Source organism: Sceloporus occidentalis, unplaced genomic scaffold (genome assembly GCF_023333645.1).
Source record: "Sceloporus occidentalis isolate IW3139 unplaced genomic scaffold, rSceOcc1.0.p SCAF_43, whole genome shotgun sequence".
Classification (NCBI taxonomy): domain Eukaryota; kingdom Metazoa; phylum Chordata; class Lepidosauria; order Squamata; family Phrynosomatidae; genus Sceloporus; species Sceloporus occidentalis.
Genome location: NW_028317023.1, coordinates 446,911 through 458,198, shown reverse-complemented (window position 1 = coordinate 458,198; position 11,288 = coordinate 446,911). Strand labels below are relative to the sequence as shown.

General features: G+C 37.8%; 1 protein-coding gene across 1 annotated transcript; it reads left to right on the top strand.

Moving 5' to 3' along the window:
• Positions 1–619: 619 nt before the first annotated feature.
• On the top strand, positions 620–8,322 carry LOC149289648 (3 beta-hydroxysteroid dehydrogenase type 7-like). The gene is made up of 5 exons (XM_089490208.1): positions 620–767; positions 3,067–3,222; positions 3,712–3,820; positions 4,940–5,039; positions 8,137–8,322. The coding sequence occupies exons 1-5, from the start codon at positions 620–622 to the stop codon at positions 8,320–8,322; spliced, it is 699 nt and encodes a 232-aa protein (XP_089346334.1).
• The last annotated feature ends 2,966 nt before the right edge of the window (positions 8,323–11,288 follow it).

Sequence of the window (11,288 nt, the reverse complement as noted above, 5' to 3'; positions counted from 1 at the left end):
TATTAATATATATTGCCAGCAGGGGCTAATATTTATATATATCGTCAGCAGGGTCTAATATTAAAGAATGAAAACTCTTCAGCTCAGCTGTTATTTTGAAATCATTTTTCAATCACGGTCTTTACTTCAAAGAGATAATTACATATTACGTAGTTAAAAATGCATGTCTAACGCACATATATATATATATATATATATATATATATATATTATATGTGTGTGTGTAATCTCGTGCGCTTCATAGTGTGTCCCTGAATGGTTGAAATAAAATGTGGTCACCCTACCAATAACCCTTCCAAAAAGAGTGTGGGTGTCTTATATCACGTAAGGAAATGTACCAAGTTTGAGTAATACAACTGTAACCCAGACAATTTTAGACTATATTTTACAATATCCTAAATATAAATTAACCCCCTAACACATTTGGCTTTCCTTCTCTATTCCGTGATCACCAATAGCTAAAACATTAGAAACATTAAAAATGTACCTTATGAACTGGAAAAAAGGCTCATAAGTTAGGTAACTTTTAATTTCATCTTAGTTACAACTTCGTAATTAATGTTGACAGTTTTCATTTACTACTTCATATTTTGGCCAGCAATACTTGAGCTTTTCAGATATGGCCGAGGACCTGGTATATCTGGTCACCGGAGGCTGCGGGTATATTGGAGAGCACATTGTTAAACTCTTGATCACAGAGAAATATGCAAAAGAGGTGAGAGTTTTTGACATCAGTGAAACGGAAGAAATCAAAAACCTTAGCACAGGTAACTATTATAAGTGTGTGGCGATTAAATATATTGAGTGACAATGTTCAATTTTATATGTGTCTGATGTTATTTTTATAAACTTAATTTATCTGAAATTCATGTCAGGAAGGGAGCCTTTGGGAGAATGCAATAGGTTACAGTTGAAACTGGATCCAGATACTTGCATCTGCTATATCTCTAAACATTTTGTTTTATGTTAAAGGGCAGGGGATACATACCACCATATGTCTATTCTAATCCTTGGAAATCTATTGTATTAGCAATTGAAGGAGCTGAGGTATTCTTGATGGATTTAACATCTAATGTGCCACTAGATCTATACCCAAGCCCTAAAAAGCTACAACAATAAAAAGATAAAGAACAGGAAGGAGAATCATGTGAAGAATGTGTATCAATGCCATCAGAGGCCCACTTCCACTCCGTCACTGGTCTTTTGAGTGCACATTTGGTTTTCCATATTTGCCCAAAAAATTCAGGAATGTGGCACTGGTGGCAGTGGATGGAGTAGGGACGTTACCTCTTGCTCAATTCATATACATACGTACAGGCCCGGACTGGCCATGTTAAATAAAGTTTTTGTTAACTTTATTTAACATGGAGGATGTTAAATAAAGTGAAAAAACAAACCCAGATGTTTTAATGTAAGCCTTGTGCAGCCACAGACCACTAAGGCCGGCCCTGGTGGGGGCTTCCCGGTCCCTTAGAGTGGCGGACCCGATCGCAGTTGCGGCGGGCTTAAGGGGCAGGTGCCCCTTATGCCCTGCGTTAATGCGGCCGTAGAGGCCGCATAGGCCCAGTCAGTCCAGTACTGCCGCGGGCCCGGCCGCAGTTGCTGCTTGCTCCGGCAACAAGGTAAGTAGGGTGAGGGAGGGGGGTGCAGTGAGAAGGGGCAGAGGGGGGTTAGATAGTGAGAAATGGGGAGAGGGGATAGATAGTGAGAGGGGGTACATAGTGAAAAGGGGTACATAGTGAAAAGGGGGAACATAGTGAGAAGGGGCAGATAAGATGGGGAGAGGGGGTAGTGTGAATGCGTATGAGAATGAATGAATGAATGAATGTGTGGATGAATTGTGTGAATGCGTATGACAATTAATGAATTCATGTGTGGATGAATTGCTTGAATAATTTGTGAGACTGCATTAATGAATGTGTTAATGATTAGTGTGAATGAGTAAATGCAAAGATAGTACATGAAGGGTGGGCTTTAACAATAAATAAATAAATATGGGCTGCTCGGGCTTAAATGCCCGGGCCTATTTTTTGTCCCAGTCCGGGCCTGCATACGTACAGTAGCAGCACAATGATCTCACATCATACTTGTTTCAGACTGTGCAATACCTGGATAAACCATTAGAGTTGCCTAGGTGCTACAAGAGGGAACATACTGGCTCTGTAAGAGCCCCTTCACCTCTTTCCCACACAATAACATCAGACATCGCACATACTCAAAGGTACCATCTCTGTGTGCCAAACTTGTCTTGGTAATTTCTTATATTGTATATAGTTACATGTAAAAGCTGTTTTTTCCTAAAAGGTAGCAGTCAAAAACAGTTAATAGAATATAAACCCTAAGTATATTATAATAAATAAGCAACATAAAACCACTAATTACCAGTAATAAGTTATGCCACCGGTCAAAATGTGTGTAAATTTACCAAGCTGCATAAAACTACAAAATGACAACTATTTACAATATATAATACAATATGGGAGACTTCATTTGATTCCATTCTCCAAATCATCATCATCTTCCATTCATTATGTTCTTTAGTCTGGATTCCATCGTATGGGTGCTTCATAGTTTTGCCACGAAATCTGCAAGCATTTCCATTAATTAAAAAAAATGCATTAACCAACAATTGCTTACTATTTGTATTATATTTGCCTTCATTATAATCTCAGTATATAACATAGTAACATAGTTCATAAGGTTGAAAAAAAGACCAAAGTCCATCAAGTTCAACCTATATACATATTGTGTCCCTACTGTGTTGATCCAGAGGAAGGCAAAAAAACCCTTATGAAGCAGATGCCAATTGCCCCATACCAGGGGGAAAATTCCTTCCCGACTCCAAATATGGCAATCAGAATAAATCCCTGGATCAACGTTCTGTCCCTATTAATCTAATATCCATTACTTGTAATATTATTGCTTTCAAGAAACACGTCCAGGCTCCTTTTGAACTCTTTTATTGAGTTTACCATAACCACTTCCTCTGGCAGAGAGTTCCATAATCTCACCGCTCTTACTAGGTATTACTACAACTAGGTATTTCTGATATGTCTGTTCTTTTAGCTTCCACCACTGTATCAATGATTAAAGGAGATATTTCGGACTATGATCAGGTCCTAAAGGCCACTGCAGGAGTCCAGGCTGTGATTCACACAGCTGCCCTTGTAGACTATCTGAATGTATTACCTTACTGCAAAATGGAAGCCATCAACATTGGAGGTAACTTCTACTAATTAATTTGGTTTTAACTGAACAAAGTAAATGGTCTGTGCTGTGTGTTAAAATACTTGGAAGTTTTTGTATACATTTAGGACACCATCTTATAGCATGCAAACTGATGTGTGAATAGATATACACAACATTAATACTGGCCAGGATATATAATTGGCTCAGAAAAGAGCAAGTAAAATCCAAACTCACTTTGCTTATTTAAGACTTGAGGGAAACAGTTTGTGCAGAGACTACTACCGGTATTTCATTCTGCGTGAGGAGGCATTTTATACACAACATTATCTTTTTTTTTTTTTTTAGCGCTTATTATATCAAAAGAAAATAACAGTAAAAGCAGATTCCCTTAACTTTTATCGTATTTCCCTTTTTTGCAGTCTTTCAGTGCACCCATTTTTTGTGTTTTGTACACTATTTATTTGGTGTAGTGGAAGCACATTATGGTATATATTACTCATCAATTTTACATACATTTCACAGGAACAGAAAACATTCTAAATGCTTGTTTGGCTATGGATGTCCCCTACCTTATATACACAAGCTCTATAACAGCTGTTGGACCCAATCGGCACTCTCAGCCCATGCTAAGGTATGGATAGTAGAAAATTATAAAAGTACAGTGATCCATTAATCAGCTTTGTTCTCATTGTGCTGTATGGGAGCTGCCATTAGATAAAGGAAAAAGCCATGATGCTACCCATAACCTTCTCAAATTGTTTACTTTCTGCACTTCAGCACTAAAAAGGTTAACCACACACGCTTGTTTTTCACTCCTGCACTGAAAAAAAAAAAAACACATATAAAATTCCATCTATTATCTACTGTATAATAGATAGATAGATAGATAGATAGATAGATATAGATGAAAGAGAGCACACCAAGGATTTCATTAGTAAACATTTAGTCTTTATGTAGTCACAGTGGTACTCATGACAAGGCAACCCTGGCACTTTATGTTACTTTTTTTTTAATGTAGTGTGTGTCTGGGTATATCCAGCCACTTGACACACTGCAGAGGCAGATCATATGAGTATGGGGCACCAATAACCAGAAGCTGTCCAGGCCTGGTGGTACAGACAAAACCTATGTTTCAGTAGCTCCTGAGAACTTTAATCAAGCTTTGCCCACTACCACTATGACTATATGAACAGCAGAGTATTCTTTAAATGTCCATTGGACTGGATTTCGTTGGCTACCCTCTGGCCCTTCATTAGTTTAAAGACACCATCAGAAGCATATAAATTATCATCAATATGTGTTATGCTTTATCTATTCCATTCCTACTATGTGTCTTTTTTTTTTTACTGCTTCTTAATAATAATAGACTGTTTTATAGTCATATAATACAGTAAGTCTGAGTAGATTTAATTTTGTAGATGTATTTTATAGCTCTTGTGAGAATATGGTACCTTATAAGGAGAAAATGAAACAGGAAGAAAATTAATTTGTAGACTTTAAATAAAATTCTTATTAATATCTATAAAAGGAAAATGCCATACAAAACAAATTTGAGACGCCTGTCCTACGCTGAGTGTCTGCTTGGCACCTGAAAAGAATACCTGACCCAATAGATATTACCAAATATAAGCCATTCTATAAGATCAGCCTAGCTGAAATAATGACAGATTTTTAAAGCGTATTCTCAGGGATAGCCAACTTCTGGATCAGAACGGAGCATGAATAAAATAACAATGTTATGTTATTTCAGGGGCACAGAAGAGACTGTGTACACTGGTGAACCAGGACTTTTATATGGTAAAACCAAGGCTCATGCTGAAAAGTTAGTTCGCCAAGCTAATGGCAAACAGGTGGGAGACAAATGTTTTTATTTTTGTATTTCAAATATTTAAACGCCAAAATGTAATTTTAAACATATGTTAAATGCAATATTAAGAAATGCCTTCATATAAATTGTTCAGTTTATTTGTAAGAAAAAAAAGCAAAATGCCTTTTCTATTTAGTAAATATTTTTTTTCAAAGTACTTTAACCCCTTCGTGACAAAGGCTGATTTTACTTTTTGTACCCTTCGTGACAATGGCCTTTTTAACATTTCTGTGCTGCTTGTGTTTAGCTGTAATTTTCTTCTTTCCCGTTTACTGAACCCACACACATTAGATATTGTTTTTTTCAGGACAAGAAGGGCTTTCTTTAGATGACATTGTTTTGATTGTATCATATTATTTACTACTAAAAAAAGTATAAAATATGGTGAAAAATTTAGAAAAAAATGACTGTTTCTAACTTTTAGTTGAAAAATCTTTTACTCATCTATAAAAGGTAATGAAAAAACCTGCTAAATGGATTCTACTATTTGTCCTGAGTTTAGAAATACCCAATGTTTTTATGTTTTTTTGCTTTTTTCTACCCATTATGGGGCAATAAGTACAGGTAGCGTTTTGCTATTTCAAAGCCATTTTTTCCAAATCTGGTAATTCTTCCCCCCATGTGCCATTTCGGGTATCTTTGAACCCGGCCAATGCAATTTACCCCATCAAATCATATATTTTTGAAAACTAGACAGCCCAGGGTATTCCAAATGCTAGTATTTTAACTATTTCCATGCACCATATCTACCACCAGTTTTTGTCAAACTTTGTGGTAGTCATTTTTTTGCATTTGTTTTGTCACACACATTTTACTTCAGGTATGAATTAAAAGGTTCTCGTTTATGTCACTATCACAAAACACCCCAATATGTGTTCAGCAACATCTCCTGAGTACAGCGATACCTCACATGAATGATTTTGCCTGGCTGTTTGGGGGCAAAAGGGCCACATTTGGGGCATGCGCATTTTTCAATGTTGAACTTTGGCATTTGGGGATCCACTGCCTATGCCCTATTTGGTACATCTTTGAGTCGGGCCATTTCAGTGTGCCCAATAAACCCATATATTTTTGAAAACTAGACACCCCAGGGTATTTCAAATGCTAGTATTTTAACTCTTTCCATGCACCATATCTACCACCAGTCTTTGTCAAACTTTGTGGTAGTCATTTTTTTGCATTTGGTTTTCCACACACATTTTACTTCAGGTATGAATTAAAAAGTTCTCGTATATGTCACTATCACAAAACACCCCAATATGTGTTCAGCAACATCTCCTGAGTACAGCGATACCTCACATGAATGATTTTGCCTGGCCGTTTGGGGGCAAAAGGGCCACATTTGGGGCATGCGCATTTTTCAATGTTGAACTTTGGCATTTGGGGATCCACTGCCCATGCCCTATTTGGTACATCTTTGAGCCGGGCCATTTCAGTGTGCCCAACAAAACCATATATTTTTCAAAACTAGACACCACAGGGTATTTTAAATGCTGGTATTTTAACTCTTTGCATGCACACATTTTACCACCAGCATGTTTTCAAAGTTTGCAGTAGTATTTTTGTGTGTGTATTTTTCCCACACACACCTACTTTATGTATGAATTTACAGCTCCTGGTATATGCCGCTGTCACACGACACCCCATAATGTGTTCAGCAACATCTCCTGAGTGCAGTGATATCCCACATGCATGGGTTTGTCATTTTTGTGGGAACTAAAAGGCCACATTTGGTACATGTGCATTTTTCTAATTGGAAATTAGGTGTGTGGCCATCCTTCCCCCGGTGTTAATTGGGACGTTGTTGAACCTGGCCAATTCAATTTACCCCATCAAATCATACCTTTTTTAAAAGTAGACACCCCACGGGCATTTAATATGCCAGTATTTTAACTCTTTCCATGCGAGAATTGTTTTAAGCCAATATGCTAATTTTAGGACTTGCTCACAAAAATATTTTTTTTATATATATTTTTTTTTTTTTGTCTTTTTAAAAAAAAAATGTTAAAATTTTTTTTCAACTTGGAGGTTCCCCTGATAGTGACATCAGTGGGAAATGATTTTTACATTTTACTAGTTTTTTACTATTTTTTTTCTAATTATTATTAATTTTATTTTATTTTTTAATTTATTTTTACTAATCACACTGTGATTAGAAAGCTGGGTTCCATTGACTTGCATGGTGAATGCAGTACCTGTATTCAACCTGCAAGTGGAGCCAAAGTTCTCTAGATGGTCTGGACCATCTAGCGAACTTTTAAAATTTGTTGGTTCCTGTTACAGGGCAGCGGCCATCTTGCTTGATGGCGAAGATCATCGTCAGCTGCGGCTGTGACCGCTCTCCGGAGCGGTCACAGCCCATCGAAAGGTAAGTGTTTGGTGTCGCTGGATGCCCCCTGATCGAGGCATTCCAGCGACACCATTTAAGTTTAGGAGGCGATCATCGATCGCCTCCTAAACGCTTTTAAAACGGGCGTCCGCCGCCATACAAAGTATGGCGGATGTTGACGCCCCGTGGAGGGGCCTGAGATGGCCCCTTCGTTCCGATCGCGGCGTTGCTGAATGCCTCGAGGTCGAGGCATTCAGCAACGTTTTTTGGGTGCAGAAAGCGAAAACAGATCGCTTTCTGCACCCGTTTAAAGACGTGCCGGTCCTGGCACGTCAATTGTCGTAAAGCACATGCTTTTCCGTGTCGTGCCAGGACCGGCAATTGTCGTTAAGGGGTTAAATAGCTCAATATGTGGCATATACTGTTCTCCTAATGAGTAACTGTAGGCATACTTTACTCCATTTCTTGAAAAATGTCCATGTTATTTTAAATGTTCTTTTGTAAGAGCTCTTCCTTCTTTGAAAGTGAAAATCAAATATGGTAGTAGCAAAATATGGGTAAAAAAATGTGTAAAGCATATGGTTACCTGAAACGATAATAACTCTACTGCAGTAGAGCATGCTGAATATTGTATTACATAAAAAAATATATATTTGTAGTATACAAAATTGACAACTTTAATTTACATCAATCTATCAAAGTACAATACGTTAACCTTTTCAAATAACATTTTCTCCTCATTACTTTAAAGACAAGCAACGGAAAGAGTCTAATTACTTGTGTTATCCGACCAAGTAATATTTACGGGGAAAAAACAATGAATTTGGTGGAAAGCTACATCTCTGCAAAGTCTAAAAAAGACCGGATAAACTATATTGAACCTAAAAATATAGATCAATGCTTTACATACGTAGGTAAGGAAAACATCACTTTTTGAGTATTTACTATAACTTCTGAACTATTACTTAAGAAAGAATATGTGCTATTTGGCAATTTTCTGATGCCATAACTTCTTAGGTCTTAGAGATCATTAACTGATTTCCAATAGCTCTATGCGTTTAGGAAGCCATGGGTATGATGTAGTATACAACAAGTTTAGTCAATACCCCGTGAGCTCCTAAATACAGGTTACACGTTTCCTTGGATAATCCTATTTTATGCGAGAAGTGTGAATAAATAAAAACAGATTATAAAGTAGACGTTAGTTAAGATCAAAGGATGTAAAGGAGAAAAATATGAAATTATAACAAAGATATATGAAACAGATGAGAAGTCCAACAAGCTTTATATGGAGGCATACAAAGGGCAGACCCACTATGAGCATATCTAGTACATGGCATCACTAGCCCAGGGCATTGGTGGGAACCTCTTGGTTGATTGTTGAACAAGAATCCACTATTCCTGTCAAGAATGGCAATGCTGAAAGTCAAGTTGGAAGTAGTACCTGTTACCTCAGTAATATACCACTAGAGTGTTAAATATATTTATTTTGCTATGGCCCCAGGCGAGACTTAAATGTTGAGATTTGATGTACTACTGATATCAATAAGGACCTGAGCGACTTTAACAAGGGCTACATTTTGATGGCTAGACAACTGGGTCAGAGCATCTCCAAAACCGCAGCTCCTGTAGGGTGTTCCCAATCTGCAGAGGTCAGTACCTATCAAAAGTGGCCCATGGAAAGAATGCAGTAAACAGGCAACAAGGTTATGGGCGCCCAAGGCTCATTGATGCGAAGGCTGGCCCGTGTGGTCAAATCCAACAGATGAGCTACAGTAACTCGTATCGCTGAAAAAGTTAATGCTGATTCTGATAGAAAGGTGCCAGAGCACACAGTGCATCACAGTTTGTTGCTAATGGAGCTGTGTAGCTGCAGACCAGTCAGGGTGTCCATGTTGACCCCTGTCCACTGCCAAAAGCGCCTGCAATGGGCACGTGAGCACAAGAACTGGACCACGGAGCAATGAAAGAAGGTGGCTCGGTCTCATGAATCACATTTTCTTTTACATCACGTGGATGGCCAGGTGCATGTGCGTTACTATGGGAAGAAGGCAAGCCGGCGGACGCAGTGTGATGCTTTGGGCAATATTCTTCTGGAAAACCTTGGGTCTTGCCATTCATGTGGATGTTACTTTGACACGTACCACCTACCTAAGCCTTGTTGCAGACCATGTACACCCTTTAATGGATATGGTATTCCCTGATGGCATTGACCTCTCTCAGCAGGATAATGTGCCCTGCCACAAAGCAAAAAACGGTTCAGGAATGGTTTGAGGAACACAAAAGTTCAAGGTGTTGACTTGGCCTTCAAATTCCCCAGATCTCAGTCCAATTGAGCATCTGTAGGATGTCCATGGAAGCCCCACCTTGCAATTTACATGACTTAAAGGATCTCCTGCTAACGTCATGGTACCAGATACCACAGCACACCTTCAGAGGTTTACTGGAGTCCATGTCTCGATGAGTCAGGCCTGTTTTGGCAGGTGTCCATAATGTTATGGCTGATCGGTGTATTTTAGTTATGAATGTGCTTTACAGGTTTCTGTAAATTGTTCTGCAATGTGGAAAAATAACCTATGCATATTGCGCCACCTGCTGGACAACATGAATTTCAACTTTTTAAAAAAGGTTTTAGTATATGTATATACATGATGTATGCATATTTTAATTTATTAAGTACTAAGAGATGTACTTAGCACTTATCAGTTGACAACGTTATTAAATCGGAGGTAGAATAAGTGCAGTCATGTAATAAGTATAGTAATTTTAAAATAGAAAGACATGTAGGTGAGTCTTTGATGGTCTGGGCATCTTTAGATGGAGTCCAGCAGAAATGGAATTACTTAAGAGATACTCTGCTAGGGAACAGTAGGGCATTACATTACACTTGTTAGTAAAACAAAAAGGAAACCACTATGGTACATACAGTATATGAGAGCAGAAGAAGGTAGAATTTTGGAACAGAACAGAAAGATGAGAGCAAATATAAAGCTAAGCATCATTAGGTATAACACATTACTCTATGACCCAAAACACACAGACAGGAGAAAATTGCCAGGATAACAAAAGGGTTCTTTAAAACTTTTTTAGATATTTAGATTTTTTAGAAAGTGAAAGAAAAAAGATGTAAGCAAGGAATAAATAGATTAAACACAAAAAATGGAAGATATAAAAATGAGCATAAAGATCTTGCCAATTCCCCTAAATAAGGGCTTCCATTGAGGTTTCAAAAGAAAGGTAAAGGGAAAGACTTGTTAAAAAAAACAAAAACAATAGGGTGACATGTAAAACAGGTGTGTTTACAGATGAAGGTCTACCTGAAGTCTCCAAAGTAAAATAGATAAATCCATGGGAACCGATACGATACACCCAAAGTTAATAAAAGAGCTTCAGAGTGAACCGTCAAAACCATTAGCAGACTTATTTAATCAGTCACTATTGGAAGTGGTTCCAGGAGATTGACAATTGTAGTATCACTCCACAAAAAAATATAGCAGGAAAGACTCAACCAACTACAGAAGAGTAAGCCTTAGTTACTATCTGGATGTAAATGGTTTGTAAGATCAGAAACAGTATAGGTTTACCACAGTGAGATCTTGTCAAATTATTTTTTTGACTGGGTAACTAAAATCGTAGACCAGGAAGGAGCAGTAGATATGGCCTAGATGGATATCTAGATTTCAGTAAGGCATTTCGACACTGTCCCTCATAGAGGACTCACAAATACACTGCAGCGTTTGCGTTTGGTTGTTAAAATAGTTGAATGGATAAGGCAATGGTTTTTAAACGACAGGAGACAGAAAGTTGTAGTTAATGGTGTATATTCAGAGGAAGGTCACCCAAGGGATCAGTATTGGAACCCGTACTTTTTATTAGTGATATTATAAAAGGTCTTAATGGTAA